The 19060-nt window shown below is 42.7% G+C and overlaps 1 protein-coding gene across 4 annotated transcripts in view; it reads left to right on the plus strand.

Moving 5' to 3' along the window:
- Window positions 1-19060, plus strand: part of LOC119163671 (uncharacterized) — a 58017-nt gene that overhangs the window by 1045 nt on the left and 37912 nt on the right. For 3 of the 4 annotated variants that reach the window (XM_075888981.1, XM_075888982.1, XM_075888984.1), the window contains exons 2-4: window positions 14635-14967; window positions 16377-16856; window positions 18150-18192. In XM_075888981.1, coding sequence (XP_075745096.1) covers window positions 14635-14967; window positions 16377-16856; window positions 18150-18192 — 856 coding nt within the window. The remainder of the gene's footprint in view (window positions 1-14634; window positions 14968-16376; window positions 16857-18149; window positions 18193-19060) is intronic. The other variant, XM_075888983.1, reaches the window with a different exon arrangement.

The raw sequence follows: 19060 nt of genomic DNA on the forward strand, positions 1-19060 counted from the left end.
TTCTTTTTCGTACGTCACCGGCAACTTGTGCAACGCCCGAAAACCGCGGTGCCCCTCTACATTTCTTTCTTTTTACGCCTTCCGCTGCAGCAGGACACTCCCACGTGTTCTGCAATAATCTACCGCTCGCTAATAAAACGCCGCTGCCAGAAGGAATTTGGTCGTGTAGACATTGCGATCGTTTTATTCTGGCCCTTTTGAGCGAAAATGCTTCGTGGCTGATAGTATGGGCAATTCGGGGCCACGATTTATTCCACAACCGGTCCCTCCAACCTTCCTTTTTGTTGCACTTAATTGCTTAAATTTATAATTTTATGACGATGATTGATTTTTCGTTTTAGTGCTTGCTTCGTCATGTGTCACTTCCACGCAAGTTTCGCCTGCGTAATCGAATTTTAACGACATGGAACAATGATCGGACGCGCCGCGTATGGACGCAGCCTTTCTGGAAAATTGAAGCCCGCCCCACCAACCTCCATGTGTAATAAATAGTACAGTAGGTGATGCCCTATTGTCGAAACCTCTTGCAAATAATCACTAGGTCAGTCGAGTTTCGTGATAAGACGGGAACCTTAGCGGGGCGTGTGTCTGTTATCTCGATGAAAGAGAGCCTTTTGTAGTGGTATCTTTACACAAAAACCGTGTGTGCAAGGGCGGAGTCCTCGTAACCGATACGGCGACACTTGCGGCGCGAAGGCAGTTTCGGTCAAGAAGCCATCGCCTCGCGTTTTCGTGCCAAACCATTTGTTGGGTTGTTCGGCAATATAAGGCCACGTCGGCTTCGCAGTGCCGGTGCCCCGGGCTTTCCTCTTTTTCGTTTATTTTTTTGGTTTCACGACCAAGCAAGTCCCCCCCCCCCCACCCCCCTATTTTTTGGTTCCCTCCCGTCTTTTTATCGTGTTATGCTGCTCCGTTTTTCGTTTTTGACCCTTTTTTTTTCAGTTCTTTTCACGACCGCGCGAATGCTCACTTCCTTGTAACCGCCTACTGACTGCACTGTGCGTTTGTGCTCTGCCCGGAAGGTCGCTGTTTTTTGTTTTTGATTTATATTTGTTTCTTTTACGTGATCGCAGCAGCCACCGAACGCGCATTATGCCTTTCGTAGCAGTGTGACTGAGCCAGAGCTTGCCCCGTCTGCTGTGCACGGTACAGTCGTGTGGCTTCGCACGTCGATTGAAGAAAGAACTTGCGGCCCCTGCGTGATGCGTTTGTTTCTTTTTTGAGGGGCAATTATGTCAGAAGAACTTTATCTTCCTTTTCTTTCTTCCTCCTCTCCGCGGTCTGCATAAGCCACTTAACCGTCCCCTCGGTCACGTTATTCAGCGCTAAAGAATCGCTCCCGAATAATGCATTTGTCTAGGCCAGTAGTCACGCCAAAAAGAGCCAAGTGATCTGAAGATAAATGGGAAAGAGGGGGGGAGCACAAACGAATTGTGCTTTGGTAAATACCTTTCAATATGCCTTCCAAGTCGGTTACCTCTTTGCTTACTTGAGATGGAGCGCGATTGAAAAAATCGATGCATATCCATCTGTCGCTTCCACCTTGATCCTTCCAGGCGCGAACTGGGAAAAATTGCCTGTAAATGTGCCAAATTTACATATTATTTCAGAGCACTTGATATTCTGTCGCGAAAAAGAAAACGTCTTAATTTCTTGATTGTGTGTGTTCAACGGTAGTTCGACATCTGATCATTAAATAGTTTATGTTGTGCTTTGGCATAATTAGAATCAAATGTCAGGCAGGAAATATCGTGCAATTTAATTTTTGGTCATGTTCATTCCAAGCAGTACAAAATTCTGCTTTCGGTGTGGCTTCAGGAAAGGGGTGCATCGAACATGGTAGTGCCTTTAGCAGAGTGTTGGAGGCTCAGCTTATATAAACCAGTTTATCTTGCACTTTCCCGGCATCTTGTTGAGATAAGGGGTATGTTGTGTGCCGAAATTCTCCATGTACCATTGAAGTGCCCACTGTGAATGGTGTGTGAAATTTTCCTTTACACTGTCGGAAAAACCTGTAGAACAAAACTTTTGAAATGCAGTTTTGCACACATTAATACCATAATTACATCAGTGGTAGATCACACCTTTTGCTTTCTCTGCAAGAAGATCAAAGGAAAAGTTTTGAATGCCTTGGATTCTTCAAGCGTGCAATGAATGCGCACTGCATAAGCATTTCTTTACCTTTGGGCAATGAAATCCAGCCATCACGAACAGTATTATTGCACTGAGCAGAGTACTATTGCTGTTGGAATTGTCATGCTGGGTCCGTATTCAGAAATGAAATATCGCAGGTTATACTGAGAAGCATTAGTGGTGGCCGATCAGTTTCTTTCATGCACACATTGTCTATATCTGGAATCGAATCTGTGTGCAAGCATTCACTTTGGGTTCGTATTCTGAAACCCACTTTCAAAGACACGTTTCAAGTACACATCAATTGGCTGGTTGAGGCAATGTGGGCATGTAGTTACATTAGTCAGCCAATGTACAAGATCCTATGTCCCACAAAGCAACACTCTCACCGAAGGTCGGTGGTCTCTGGATATGGCCCTTGCTATATTAACACATCTTCCGATGATGTGCCTTGTAGCAATGTTTAAGAGCAGTTCAGCCTAGAAAGATTGCGCAATTAGTCTCGGATGTCCAAATGTCTAGGCTAGGATAGCCATTTGCATGCTTTAAGTGGTAGCACGAGTAAAATGTACCATAATTAGAGGGCATGCAGGAAGCTGGGACAGTTGAACACATATCGGCACCTATGCTTATTACCACTATCTGGCACTTATTCGTGCACTTAGCATGTGACAGAGTACTTGCATCTTTTAAAGAAGTCGCATTCACAAATATAGAAGCATCCTTTGTGGCTTCACATCGACGAAATCATTTCGTGTTGGTTACACCAACCTCAGTGTTTCAGGAAAAGTGTTGACACTTGTGAATCATTGAACATAGTCAACTCCGTTTGATTTAGAGGTGAGGTCATCTTCAAAGGTTATCAATGTGCACAATAGTACGGAATAGCAGTAACTTCAAGCAAAGAGAATGTTGGGAAGTACAGAAAACGTGTGTGCAGATTTTTTAATTGATGGTTTAGCATATTTCTCTTCCTGGGAGAAGATAGCATGGCTGTTAAAAAAAGAAAGGTAGCAATTGTTTCACTTATCAAACAAAAGAGTAGGTTTTGCTAACTTGATAAGAAAATTTAAAACATGGATACGCAATTTGAGAGAAATATTTAAAAGGAAGCATCAACCAAGAAGAAATGCTGGAGTGAATTGGTATCTTGTACCAAAGAAAAACTGCAATGTAAAAATGTCATATGTTGACAGCTTTCAGAAAATAGTCAAAAAGCAGGAGAACGTGTCGGCAGGCCAGAAGAGAAAGCTGACACACATTTTTATCAGTTATCAATTCATATACACAAGAAGCTAAAGTCCGGAACATGGTTGGTAGAGTAGCAAGAAGACAAGTACACTCGCTCCCACTCAGGCGAACTTCCTCGGTGCAAACTACGAGCAGGTGTCTAGGTCGTCGTACTATACTGAAGCGTTCCAAAGACGTAAAGCAAGATTAGAAAAGCAGAAACTAGACCACAAATGTACAAAGTACGAGGCATACAACCAACTTTTCAACTTAGCTGAGCTACAAACATCACTAAAATCCTGCAGCAATTCTGCCCCAGGCTACGGCCGTGTCACATATGAAATGTTGAAAAACCTGCCGCTCAAAATGCGAAAAACTTCACTTTCTCTATACAATGCTACCTGGCTTTCTGGCATCATCCCTACCTCCTGGAAACAGGCTACTGTTATCCCTATTTTGAAACGGGGCAAGGACCCTTCCTCAGTTTCAAATTATAATAGGCCCATTTCACTTATAAGCTGTCTTTGTAAACTTTTTGAAAAGATGATAAACTGCTGACTTTTACATTTCCTTGAAACACACAATCTGCTCAACCGATTCCAGTGTGGGTTTCGAGAGGGTAGATCCACCACATACTATCTGGTAGGTATCGAGGCAGAGATCCGAGACGCTTTTGTTTACAAACAGTACTTCCTTTCTGTGTTCCTCGATATCGAGAAGGCTTACAACACAACATGGCGTTTTGGCATATTAAGAGACTTGTCTCGCCTGGGTATGCGCGGTAGAATGCTTTCCACAATCGAGAATTCCTTGTCCAATCGGACAATTAGTGTCCATGTGGCCAGTGTTCTCTCCCAAAGATTTGTCCGAGAAACGGGAGTACCGCAAGGCGGTGTACTTAGTTGTGCACTTTTTATTATCAGAATGAATTCCTTGTACCTGTTTATCCCCCGCAATATGTTCTAATGTACATATGTGGATGACGTCCAGCTCGGCTTTAAGTCATGCAACCTGGCAATGTGTGAGCGGCAGGTTCAACTAGGTTTAAACAAGGTCTCCAAATGGGCAGAGGAAAATTAATTCCGACTGAACCCACAAAAAAGCACGTATGTGTTGTTCTCCTGAAAGAGAGGCATGCACTCAGAACCTGACATTCAACTGAATGGGCAACGTCTGCCTGGTAATGCCGAGCATAAATTCTTAGGCCTAGTCTTGGACAACAAGCTAACCTTCATACCGCACATCAGGTATTTAAAAACGAAATCTGTAAAAGCCATGAATGTTCTAAAGGTGTTGTCACGTACTACGTGGGGTACTGACAGGCAATGTCTCATGAATTTGTACAGAAGCCTCATTCGCACCCGCTTAGACTATGGGGCCGTAGTTCATCAGTCTGCGACTCAAAGTGCTTTGAAGATGCTGGACCAGGTGCACCATTTGGGCATCCACCTTTCTACAGGTGCTTTTCGCACCAGCCCCATTGAAAGCCTCTACGTTGAGTCAAATGAGTGGTCGCTTCATCTGCAGAGAACTTACATTTCCTTTGTACATTTCCTGAAAGTGAAAGCAGACAGGAAGCCCCCCTCATACTTCACTATTAATGATTTGTCGAGCTCCATACTCTCTCAAAACACCTTCAATGAGGCAGCCTTATTCAGTTCTCCTGAAGGGTCTAGTTGAGGAAACTGGTGCGTCATTTGAACAGTTTAGTGGTCCTTGCTGCATACCAGCCACTGTGGCAGTGGCAGACTATAGACTGCAGTGTGTCTTTTCTAGAAGTTACAAAACATGCTCCCAGTGCCCATATCCGAACATACTTCCTGGAACTTCAACACAAATACGCACGTCCCGAGTTCTTTACAGATGCCAAGTCTCTGTGTCCTACGCTGCTGTCGGCCCATCCTTTTCGGATGCTGGCCCTCTACATCCAGACACAAGTATCTTCACATCGGAAGCTTATGTGATACTTGTGGCCGCTAAACACATCAAACAATTACAACTACAAAAAGCAGTAATCTATACGGACTCGTTCAGTGTGGTAACAGCTCTGCAAACTCTTGAAAAACAAAAAACTATTTTCTCGTCTCGCTTTGCTCTATTTTATGCACACTCTACACACTCCAACGTGTCGTAGTGTGCTAGGGGCCAGGGCACCGCGAGATCCAAGGCAATGTGATGGTGGATCAGCTTGCTGCATCCATTCACGAAAGCACTGCGACTACATCCATATCAATACTGGCCCTTGACCTTAAAAAGTCTCTCAAACAAAAGCTCCGGGACTACTGGCAGAGCAAGTGGGATAGACACACAGAAAACAGAGTACACGTTATTAAGCCACACCTTGGTCATTGGTCGCCAGTATCGAAATCACGTCGTACAGAGGTAACTCTAACAAGGCTCAGGATAGGACACACGTACACGACGCACTCGTATCTTTTTTCTGGTGGTGATCCACCATTGTGTGACAGATGTGGTTGGTTAAGGGGAGATGCTACTCGAAGACACTTTTTTTTTTCATATTCACCCTAGAGCGATGAAACTGAGTTGTTTATGGAACGTTTTATGCTGATTTCAAATATATGATTATTTTTCTTGCGAGTTGCTTACTTTTATCTCTGCGAAATGATAAAGTGAAAACCTTAACCCTTTTGCCCCCTCTTTTCATCCCTGAACTTCCATAATTTATCATTCATAGTTCATAATGTTTGAAATAAAGTGTAGAATGCAAATAACTAATTAGAAAGCACATACAAAATATGTAATAGGCGTGAAAAATAATAGACGCTAAAAGCCCATATTTCACCTATCCTAGTAAAGGTTTACATAGAATTTTTTATTATACAATAAAATATTGAAATTTAAACTGGATAATCGCGTTTGCCATACTTTAGAAAAAAAATTGGGCAAAATTTATGCAGATTCCAGCACTAAAAGTGCTTGAAAAAGGAGGGGCACATTGAAAAAAGAAATGGCAAGATTTGCGTTTTGAGAAAAACAAGTTTTTAAGTTAAAGTTGAGTTTTTATTTATGAAAGATAATAAATCTGATGAAATTCACACGCCAAAAAGAACAATGCTTCCTGTAGTGGCCACTGCGACTAAAATACGCCAGTCCCTTGAGTTTGTCCCTCGGTTTTTTGGAGCCGACTCCTCACAGACATTTCGCTCACAGATAGGGCCATGAAACGCTTGCCAAACTTCCGCTCCATCTGCCAGAGCCTTATTCCAACTGCAAGCTAGGAAGAAGTTCGACGGGACTACGAAATCCAAACTAAGTCCAGTGTCATGCCATCTTGCGGCCAGGTTTGTGCCACATACCGTCGTACATAATGGCAATGTCGTCCCTGCTAAGTTCTATCACTGCGAGCTCTTCCAACCTTGCAAGATTCGTGCTGACGTCATCCATTGCCGCATCACGAACTTTCAGGCTGACGGGTGTGAATGACTTTTGATGCATTGGTTTTGATTTTGATGCATTGACCGCAAGTTTGGCATTGATCGCAAGATGGTTTGATTTTGATGCATTGGTCGCAAGTGAAAGCCGCACAACGGTTTTCATTTGCGAGCAATGCTTTTTTCATTCATAATGGAGATAATTACACGAGAAAAGCATTGTTCAGCTGTGCTGCTCGACAAGACATGGACCCCACAAATAGGCTTCACAGCACATACAGGTGCGCAGCGGCCAATTGCGGTCCCCGATCCTTACCACTTGATAACGCCAGTCACGGCACTCGAAAAACGTGCAGAAGCGTGCTTCTTTTTATTATTTCTTGCGCCGCATCAGCAAGGGAAACTATTGTTGCTGGAAGAGTGAGGGTCGACTCTTCGGCTAATGCGATCAAAAATGGCGAGTGGCGGCGCATTATTGGCGGCAAGGTGCTCGAAAACTGCACACTTTAGATCTTTTAACAGGCACCTTGTGCTCATTAGATGCAATTTTAAAGGATTTTCAGTTGTCTCAACCTGAATTTTTTTTTTCATAACAGTAGTGGTACTAATCTTATCAAAACAGCGAAAAATTAAATATCGGTAATTTTGAAAAAAAAAAACTCGTGTTTTTTGACCCGCATCTTCCCTTAAGCACTAACAGTTCTTCACATTTTAATCCAGTGTGAACCATTAGACACTCTAAGAAGACAACACTTTTCATTACCCTACCGACAACATATACCATTACACCCTGCAATGTTCATCGATTGGGAACCACTTTTGACTCATAAATCTGTGCTAGCTTTTTTAAGACATGTCCGCTTCTATCATATAATATGCCCAGGCATTGCGTAGCGCGACCTCTCAAGAGGTTGCTGCTGCGGTGGCTACATTGAAAAGCACTTGCCTCACGGCCCTTGGGCACAAAGGTGCTGATGAGGCACTTGTGCTAGTGCCAAATATCTTGACACATGCTTTTATTATCAAAACCTTTGGCCACCCATTTTTACTATACATTTCACGTCACTGTCATTATTACTTCTATGTTTTACTCACTTTAGCACGAGGAATTTAAAGGCGCTTATACAGCCACACATCATCATCATCATCATTGTCCCTTCTTTCTCATTTTCAGTGTCACAATGTATCTCTTTAAAATGGACCTACAAGTTTGAATCTCAGCAAATTATGTTGAATTTGCGCGAATAGCAGAAGTTCGAGACTTACAGTGGAGGCTGAAGGAGAATCAAAAGAAACAAGCTTTTATTTAACTCCTAGCAGCGACTGCCTATCATGGGGAATAATGACAATAACCATACGTAGCCATACAAAAAGTACAATGTGCCATCTCAAAACATGCATATATGAAATGTACGCTTACAAAGAATAAGATACAGCAATGTAGGCAGGGTTAACCCTTTCATTCAGTGCTATTTCAAGACACTCAATATTCTATTGCACTTGTAATAAATGCTATATTATGTTAATTTATTTTGCAATTAATACTAGTTGTAATTAAGTGTCTATAATGCCTTTTTTGCAATTATTGAATACATTATCAGGCTAGAAATATAGTGCAAACTCATTCTCAGTCATTTCCATCTTCAGGGACCCTCTAACACTTTTCAGGACTTCATAGTTTTACATGTTTTTCTAGCTGGTTGTGTATACTGACAGTTTAAGAGATAAAGTGCCGCAAGAACGGCAGCGATAGGGCCACGCAGTGCAATGTTATTCAGCGCAGAGATATCAAAATACAATGAAATGGATGCTTATCCTCAACTCGATTTTCGCGGGCTCACCTTAATATGTTTCCCTCTCCCTCTGGTGTTGGAAGGCTGCCAAATAAAATGAACTGAAAGCCCTACCGTGCAGGAAGCTTGCATGACATATTGCCTGTTACATCCAGCGTATTAAGGATGCCGTTGCGATGGTAACAATGTGGCACTTGGAAGAGAGAACGACACGGGCGAAATGAGCCAGCTCGTAAAAGCTTCTATAATGTTTTGTAACTTTACTGATCATTCTTTTTGCTATGACGTATATATATCAACGCTCTTGCTTTTTCTTTCCTTTTAGTTTCTTTAAATAACATTGCCCGGAGCGTCACTGGTGCGTTTCCTCCAGCACATGGCGTTTGGCGCATTCTTTGACAAGCTTTACAGTTTTCAAGCTGGAAAAGTCTTGAGAGCTTTATTCTCTGTCGCTTTGAGTGAAAAATCATGCTAATAAAAAATTAATCCAATAGTAAACCCTCTTTTGATGCAATGCCACAATCACATTTAACGTTACATTTATCCAATCATATGGCCGCGACCTTCCGGCGTCATTTCCACTCGCAGTAGCTCTGGCGAGCGCTACTACATGTTGTGCAGTCGGCACTAATGTTTTCAAGTGTTAGAGGGCCGCTTTAAGCAAACAAACATTATCCTTTTGATGCTCCTCACAAGAAGTGGCACATCGAATGACTCGTAAAGCATGTTCGTGTCTTTAGCACTAATAGTGATCATTAGCAATAGCATTAGCAATCATTATTAAAGTGATCATTAGCAATAGTTCTCTGTTAAGTGTACTTGAATTAGAAATTAATTACGCAGCCAATTCATCCAAAGCTCAGTTTATCTTGCTCTGTCTTAGCCTCTCGTCAATGTAATAGTAAAAAGCATAGGGCATACACAGTTGTCTACACAGCATTTCAAAGAATCTGTGTGTTTCAGAGTGTGAGCTGTTAGTAGTGGAGTTAATTTATGTGAATCTGGCTCTACGACAAAGGCTTTAGATGAATTATTGCACTCCTTGATGATGGGGAAAAATGACTTGTCAAATTTGTTGGTTCTACATCAAAAGTTGGAGGCCTTAAGAGTGAAATAGGTTGCGCGAATAGTGGGTGGAAGCAAGCAATAGTCATGCCAAATAAAACAATATAGCTTAAACAGTTGAGAAATTTTTTATCAGATTCATAGATCCCTTGATACAGATGATGCTGGATAAGCTATCAGTTAGACGTAATCAATTGGGCTGCTCGATATTGAGTGGTGTCTAGCAGGTTAATCAAGTGGGTTCAGTGAGAGCTTCAAATAGCGGACACATATTGAGGCTCTGTGTGAACTAAAGTCATATATGCTGCTTTAAGGGGTGTAAGGGGTCCATAGAAACAAAAAAAAGAAGCAAAGTCGCTTTGATGCATTACCCACTAACCGTGCAATATTTTACGACCATGAGGAAGTGCTAAAAATTGGTGTGCCAAAATATTGTTATTTGTGAAAGCATGACAGGTTCGTGGAGTGTAAACAGTAGGTGTATTCATATTGGAATGGTGTGCCATATACGCGTGACGCTTTGCCCTAGAAAATTTTAGTCTGCATCATCCAGAGTAAGCACCAGTTTTCGAAAAACTATTCATTGCTTGTAAAAGTTTGCACCAAATTGAGGTACTCAGCCAAGTTTCCTAGCTTACTGTACTATCGTTTTGAGCAGTAATATGACCCGCGTGGTACGTTCAGTTCTATACTGCATGTATTTAACACTCACACAGGCTTTTCCTTGGTTGCACTTGCAAAATAGGGTGTAAATGTGAACAAAATTGGCACAGTTTTTCAATACTAAAGAACTTTCTTTCATAGTTAAATGGGCAAAAGGAGTAATCACTGCATTCATTTTTTTCTTTTTTTACTCCCTTTTTGCCTGGTGTCGCGAATTCGCTGCATATTGAAAAACTTTGACCAAGCAAGTGACGGAATGCATGCTGCCTTTGATGGTGGCTGTCACAAGGAACATAGATTTTAGCAGGAAAAATTCAGTGCTATCTTGCGTAATGTATTTTATGCTAGAATAAATTGTTTTGTAGCTGATGGTGAAGAGTGCTCACGTATCCAGTCTTTCTCACCTGGTTGATAGTACATGCTCAAGACGGCACACGACAATGTTGCGAAGTATGAAACACGTTATTCATTGCAAGATCCTTGCTTCTGTGGCATCTGGAGAATTCGCGACATACATGAAAGTGTGCATTAAAGGTGCATTTTAGATAAATGTGGAATCATTTAAAGGTTGCTATTTAAATCTGCGAAATGAAACTAATTGTAATTCCTAATTGTAATTGTAATTTTCTTAATTCTGGCATTAAAGTGTTAAAGCTGAAATACATGGATGATTCCACGAGAGCGAACATGCGTGTCCGGATATTTTTTTTGTCTGTTTTTTTATGTGGGTATATTGGAGGTGTACGAAACTGAGAATTTTTATTTCCAGAAACTATTCCCAGTGTGTCAGAACAATGTTTCAAGGTGACGACTCGCGCGTCTTGCCTGCAAAATCGGGAAATATTCCAGCAAGCAATAGCGAGTTAGGTGAGCCCTGTAAATGTTGTGTCAAGAATTTTTTCTGCTGTTTTTATATGCATCACAGGGACATCCATGCTTTCCTGAAGCTGTCTGCAGAACCAAAGAATTCTGATAAAATGGCAAGCTCGGTCAAAATAAAAAGTTCGGTATCTTTGATGCGCCTTGGCGCATTTATTTCTTGCAAAATAAAAAAAAATGTGCCAGTGTAAAGCAATACCTTTTCAACATTCCTGCAAAAGATTGTTTTCCTAGATGAAACATGATAGAAGAAAAATATATTTAAACAAGCGTGTTTTTTTCGAAAAAAGCTTATTTTCAAAAAAAAAGGAAAACCACGGTCCTAATTTTCAATCAACATTTTTCATTAAAGTCCATTTATGTCACTTGATACATTGTTTCAATATTATATGTCTTCCTTTTCTTCAAGAAATGGCGTTAGTGTTAACAAGCTGAAACCTGTCATCACAGCACTGAAGGCAGCGCGTTCAAAAATTTTTTTAGTACACGAACAGTTTTGGGAAATAAAAATTTTGGTTCCATGCTCCTCAAATATACCCACATATTAACAAAAACCTGACAGAACTAAAATCTCGTCCGGACATGCATGTTCAACCTCTCGTGAAATCACCCACATACACCTGAGCTTATGACACCGCTCGTAAAATTGCATAGTTTCCTCTTGTTGTATGCAGTGCTGGTGCATATGTTTTTACTTTCATTCAGAAACAAATTACAAAAAAAACGGTGCATTTTGAAAAAAGTGCAGTGGCACGAACTAAACTTAAACAAATGCAGATAACTGGACTTATTACAACAAATGCAGTTAAATGGACTTGCATTGAATGCGCATAACTGGACATACAACGAACGCGTATAACTGGACTTAACCAAATGCGGATGTTTTTTTTAATCTAGTCGGGAAAACGTGCTTTTTTTTTTCTTGACGCTCCACAGTGAAAATGTATTGCTTACAAATTTTTTTAGAATAAAGGGAGTGAAGTGTGTGGTGCGGTTGCATTAAGCTCATCATGCTTATAGCCATGCAGTTTGTTGCAACCACATTGTTTACTTATCCGTTGCTATTAGGCAAAGTGATGTTTTGTGAGCTGACCATACAACATTTTAGCAGCTACTTGAACTGTCTTTCAGCTCTAACTCTCAGAGGGAGTAACAGCCCTACTCTGCCTTTGGCACACCTTTACCTGTATCTGCAAGTCAACCTAGTATATGTTGGCATCATTTCTGTGAGCTATCACTTGGTTTCATTTGTAGGCACCGCATTAATTTGCCCGTTTTCCATGAGGTTGCAGTGCTTTGTTAGAAAAGTCTTTTAAAACTCCTCTTTCTCCTTAAAATATGTTTCGCTCTGATCCTGTCGGAATCGCAAAGTGAGCAATATTGAATATTTATGAAATAATAACTGAGAAACAAAAGCACGAATGCATCATCACAGCATGTACACATTATAAAACAAGGGAACTACATTGCAGCTAAGAAATGTCATTCATGAGGATATACCATATGCCACTAACAGCATCTTCCTCTTTCTCTTTTTGAAGATGCGTGGGCAAAGTAAACTTGTGCACGCATTCTGCTTTATTATGGGCACTTAAAAACACAATAAAGGCAAATATTAAGGGGATGTTGATTGCTGAAATAGCAGTCCAGACGCCTAGTGGTGTTGCTTTTGAGCCAAGGAAGTGCTTATTTTGATTTAATATCATGTTTTAGTCGTCCGCATTGCGTTGGCACACTTTAGATTTCCCGCCTGAAGTCCCCCGTCTCACGCCACTGTTCTCGTGCTCAACGTTGCCCGGCTTTACTGCGCGGCCGCCGACACTAGTAGTAGCAGAGCGAAAGTAGCAGGAGCCACAGCAGGAACAACGGCCATTCAACAATTTCCTGCCATGGCCTCCGAGATGGCAGGCGTATTTGATTCAACTGGGCCCCGCTAGATGGCATGACCTGTCCAGTTTAACCAGAGGAAAATTGCAGCTTTGAACCAGTCGCGCCATTCCCCATATAGTAACATCCGTTTTTATTTTCCCCCATCAATAAAACAGAAAAGAGCAAGCAGCATTTCATTACCTCTCTTGATGCACGGAAGGTTCTTTATTTGGTGCAGCTAGTTCGATTACTAGTGAATAATTGTAGGCAGTAACTGTGAAGTCATTGGGATCATTGTGCAAATGTTCTACTCATGACGCATGTGTTCTCGTGCGTTTACCTTAATTTCTCAGTGATTACTTGTGTTTTGCGTGATTACTTGTGTTTTGTTTTCTTCAAATTATGTGTGGTGTGGACACAATTCTGTATTGAACAACTTGGACTAAGTGTGTAAGTGTTGAGCTATGTACCTATGCTTAGCCTTGTGTTTGTTAACCTAATTAGCGATGTCGACTACTGCGCAGGAGAATGAGTAGCTGGCGCCACGCATTGGCACCAATCTCTTCTTACATGCATTTATCTTTAAAAAAAAGTAGGGCACTGCTAGTGGTAAGCCTGTCTCGTCAAAAAAAAAAATACGCTCGGACCTATAACTGTCGAAAAAATGTATCTCAATACATTGTTTTCCCTCAAGCAATTAGGGAATATTCTGGAATGAGCTACCGGCCAATGACAATGTATTCTTGATTACAGCAGATTTAATTAATGTACTTTAGGCTAATTTAAACTGTTCATTCATATGTACATTTTTTTGCCATGTACACCATATATAAGTGGTATGTAGCAGATAATGGTTATAGTATAGTCATTTATTATTTTAATTTTAAGTGTTGCCATTATAGAAATAAAAAAAGTACTCATGGTATGTAGAATGTTGTAGCTTCTGTTTGCATAGTATCTACATATTTTTTATCCTCCAGTTTGCTTACAACCCTCCTAGGCTAGCGATGCTTTACAAATAAAAAACAAAATTAATAAAAAAAACCATCAGTAACCTTGGCATCTGACTTCAGTTAATAATCCAATGGGCAATGTGTCCCCTGGAAATGAGCTGTGAAGCCTATCCTAAAGAAAGGCAATAGAGCTGGTCATGTGAACTTGATGTGTCTAGTGAGAAGAACAATGCAGTTCACGTCCTTATTAGCACACATGTACTCCGGAAAATCCACTTCCTTCACTTGTACAACTAGTACAACCTTTCATCCTTATGCATGTCATATAGGCATACAAGCTTAAAGCAAACTGTGTTCCGAGTGGAAGCAAACGTAATTGATTATAGTGTCATTTTGCTCTAAGGAGAATTCAATGTGTGCATTAGAACCAGTCATTCATTCCTGATGCTTCATTTGGCTTTGTTACATAGTGCTGTATGACAGGTTTGCTGGAGTTAAAATTCTAGGATGCAATCTGATTGATTTGTTTTGCCTGTGGCAGTATTCAATTTTTCTTCAAGACTCTTAAAGATTGCTATGTATTAAGGCCCCTTTAGTGTGGGGGCGGCTATAACTGTAAAGGGGGCGACTTGGTTCTCTTTTCTGTCTGTGCCGCAGAGGCTAGGAGGCAGCAGCAGCAACAACAGTGGTGGAGTGGTGGCCAAGGCTCTGCCGCAGCAGTGGCGAGCAGAGGAGGAGGGGGGTGTGGGGGAGCGGGACATTAACCAGCTCTCGGACGACGCCTTTGAGAGTGTGCTGCGTGAGCTGGTGGAGTGCAAGCCGCAGGCGCGCTCAAGCTCGCTGGTCCGCAGCTTGCGCCGCGAGGTGCGTGACCAAGAGGAGCTCTTTGATGGCTCCCTGCATGCGCTGCCGCTGCTCTCCTCGTCTGCCTCCGGTGGGCACCACCAGTCGCGCCACCACCACAGGCCTGGTGGCTCTCTCTCGCTTCAGGTGGGGTCTCACCCTGCCCTCAAAGGTTACCGACGTGTAAATTTTCCGGTGTTTCTTTGTGTCGAAATGAAGGCCAAGTCGTCAGGAAGGAAATGTACTTGTTCGTAACATGATTGCGCATTGAAATATTATTTACATGTTTTTAAAAGCTAGTTTCAGTTCCTAATGTAACCTAGCATCACGACGTGGTATGAGCTTCTCGTCATGTGCGTGCTCAAGGTGCCGTGATGTTACCATAGCCACTCTGCTTCGTGGCTCTATTGTTGAAGCCCAAGGAGCCATTATGAATGTTTGTCAGGACGAGCAAGCCGCTGTTTCGTATGTTTTAGTGCTGGACGTCGTAGTTTCCTTGAAGTACTAAAGGGAACTCTGGTGCTAGTGTCTATGGGACCTGCAATGCACGGTGCTTCAGCCAGCATGAGCGTGATGGGTAGTATACGTATTTGTTTAATCTGTCATTTCTGCTTTATTTGGCTCCGCATTGAGCCAAATGAAGCCGAATAACAAATGGCTTAATGGAGTTCTCTCCATTAAGTAATTTCCTTCATCTTGCACGATCAAATCACAGTTGCGGCTGCTGCATTTCGCTAGAGGGGAAAAGCTAAAGGCCTGTGGACTTCGGTTTATGTGCATGTCAATGAAATCTAGCTGTTTGAAATTCCCAGAGCCGACCTCCGCAGTGGCCCTCACATCGTGGTTTTGAGACTTGAAACCTCATCACTTATTATTGGCAGATTGTGGTAACTAGTTGCTCTTTGCTTGGTTGGAGATTCTGGATGGCCGCCTGCCTGCAAAAGGCTTCGCATGGCATTAGTTTTTCAGTGCGTGCGTGCTGCGTGATTTCCCCTATTTATCGCACCTTTTAAGTCTGCCATATTCCTCTTACTTGGTGGTTGTGCACCATGCTTTTGCTTTATGTGGCTCGGTCTGCTTGTTGGGCTGGACGGCTTGAAAAGAAGACGTAACGAAACTTTGTATTCCATCACCGCATTAAACAGTCGTTGGTTTCTCTGGTATGTTCTTTTCTAGCAGTGTCCATAAACAATCCTTGAATGCATGGTATCACTGGAACCAACATTTCGCTAGCAGACTTGTGCTTTTCAGGGTTGAAACCTTGAAGGTCAAGAAATTTGTAAGCAGGGGGTGGCTGCCCTATTTACGATTTTCTCATTGCAAGCATCCATCTTCCCCTTTTTGCCAACCTGGAAGGTTGTGGCTTTAATAAAAAGTACGCTTGTCAAAAGGCAGGCATTGGTGACACTCTTTGTTCCAAGTATTGTTCACCGCTTCCATATTCCATTTTTCTTCAACTTCTATCTAGCAGTGTTATGCAGTTTCACTGTTTGCGCGAGCATAGTTCTCCTTCGTGTGGCTTCTGAAGAGCTCATTATCCTACGGCAATGGCGCAGGACTTGGCCACCAGTTCTCCCATGCCATCGTCCAGCATGGTGCGGCCGCGCGGGGGAGGAGTCCCCAACCCGGCGGGTCGCGGCATGAGGCAGGTCAACGTATCTCGCCTCGCGGACGCCCGCACTGTGCGCCTCGACCACCACGTCGACATGGCTGCGGCAGTGGCCGGGGCTGGCGGCGGCGCGGGCAGCGGAAACAGCTGCGGCAGCGAGGCATCGCGTGCGGAGGAAGAGAAGCCCAGCGCCGCAGTGGCCGCCCTCGGCAGGGTCGACGAGCCCTCCTGCGCCATCAAGTTCCCACTCCTCATCAGGCCTGGCAAGAACCCGCAGCCCGACCAGGAGCTCGTGACCATCAAGAACGGCAGCAGCATGAGTGCGAACGAGGATGTCGTCGAGATGCCGACGACGATAGATCACGGGCCCCGCCGCGTCACCGCTACAGTCATCGACCACAACCACACCACTTTCATAGCTGCGAAGGTGTGTGTGCATGTGGGGGTGGGTGTGTAAACTATATCTTTAGCCAGTGACAACCTCTGAAAGAATGTAAGCTCCACCTTCAGTTGTCACCATCTTACCTCCAGAGAATTTCATAAATGCGCCCCTTTCAATGATTTTGCTCATATCTGCTACATCAAGTGCCTTTAAAGGGGGACATTAAATTTGAACACTTCATAAAAAGTTCACTGTTGATTTCAATGAAACTTGCTGAGTGTACATATTTATCTGCTGATTTCAAGTATGCAATTTTTGTCTAAAATTAGTTGCTCAGTCAATAAGTGCATCAAAATTACCTCAAGTAGGCATAGTGTACTACAATAGATGTTCTAAGCTCATTTGAACAAACATTCTGGTATCTGGAATATTTGTGACTAAAATCCTAACTTAGACCTGTTTGCGAATGTTCGAAATACCGTAACTAATGACGAATGCCACCTCTTATGTAGGCTCTGGATTAGAGAGTATACATTCAATTCGACTGCGGTGGCAAATTTGTTTGAATGACAATAAAATGTCCAGTGTGACACGGGTATATAAGACTTATCAATGGAAGTTTTTTTTACCTATGGTTATGTTTTACCTCTTGGTGCCCTAAGCTCCATTGTTTCGCATTAATACGCCTGTGCAGTGGTCACTTAGAAGACGGATTTCAAAAACTGATTACGAAAAGAATTTGTTTTCTATGTAGTGTGCTTCAAGCATTTAGTTTCATGCTGCCGTAAGAGCTGTCAATTTGTGATATCACATTGTTGTGTAGTGTTTCAAGTAAATCAAAAAACGAGCAAAAGGGACTTATCATTGTAAAGAGCCAAAAATGTGTACATATCTACACTCGTAAAAAATTAGCACACTACCATTAGTATATTTTCAAAGCACTGGAGTGAGCGTGTGGCCTTACTGAATAAATTTGAGATTTTTGGAGCTGACTCGGGTGAAAAGTTAGCGTTTCCATACAATATTCATATTGATATAACAGCTTAAATATGAGCTTACGAGCTAGCAAAGTCTCCTTTTTTTTTTATTCATTGGGACCCTCGTCGCTTACACATGAGTGTTCGAAAGTTTGGATAAGGCATATGTTGCACTGCTGGTTTGTTTGATGTTTTAAATGCTTTCAAGTTCATTCTTGCAAGTGGTGCATGGTTTGAGTGGAGAATTTTTGCCATTGTTCGAACAGTTTTAAGGGCTTTGCGGGTGTATGCTTGGAAATGTGGTGAATTGCTACTTATGGCTATGGGGAGATGTCTAATGTTAGTTTTCCTTGTCTCCCAGGAATTCTGCATGGACAAGGACGGCAGAATGTCCTTTTTTACAGGTGGGTGATTATTTATTTTTTCTTAACATTTAAGACCGCTGCATACCGTAAATACTCGAATCTAACGCGCACCTTTTTTCCGGTTAAGCGAGTTCATAAATCGCATGCGCGTTAGAATCGAGTATGAAAAAAAAAAATTAAGCTCAATCTGTTGCCATCGGCAATTCCAAAATGGCCGCCCCCTACATACGTCGGCATGGCGCGTCGGCCATTTCTGCCTATGCGTTTCCCTTGTGTGGCACTTCGTACGTGTGCTGAGGAGTTCGTCATCTAGTAGTGCATTAGCATCGACGGCGTGGAACGGCCGACTCAAAAACTCGTGTGCACCACGATGCCGCTTCTAAAAGAAAAGTCATCGCGTGTGCAAAAACGGACGGAAATCGGGCCGCATCGCGGTCGTTCGGAGTTCCCGAAACGTGCGTGCGGGTCCGGCGGAAACAAAAGCAGAAGATTGTCGACAGCAAAGCTTCACGTAAAGGCTTCAGTGGACCACAGCAGGGTCGGTTTCCGCAAATTAAAGAGCTGCTCGGCGAGTATGTGCTTGAGCAGCGAGCGGCACAGCGGCCCGTGACGACAGAACAGCTCCAAGTGCGGGCTATGCAATTAGTCTTAGAAGGTCTAATGCGGAGCCAGTTTAAAGCGAGCAGGTGCTGGCCAACTAACTTTATGAAGAGGAAAGGCTTTTCCCTCCGAAGGGGAACATGCATATGCGAAAAGTTTTGCGGAGGAGTACGATGAAAAGCTTCACAGTTTTCAGAGGTTCGTCCTAAACTTGCGGCGCAACAACGGCTACCTGCTTGGGCAAATTGGAAATGCCGATCAGACGCCTCTCTACTTCGACATGCCTGGCACCACAACCGGCGAGAAC

The sequence above is a fragment of the Rhipicephalus microplus genome, chromosome 3 (genome assembly GCF_043290135.1).
Source record: "Rhipicephalus microplus isolate Deutch F79 chromosome 3, USDA_Rmic, whole genome shotgun sequence".
In the NCBI taxonomy this organism is placed as follows: Eukaryota; Metazoa; Arthropoda; class Arachnida; order Ixodida; family Ixodidae; genus Rhipicephalus; species Rhipicephalus microplus.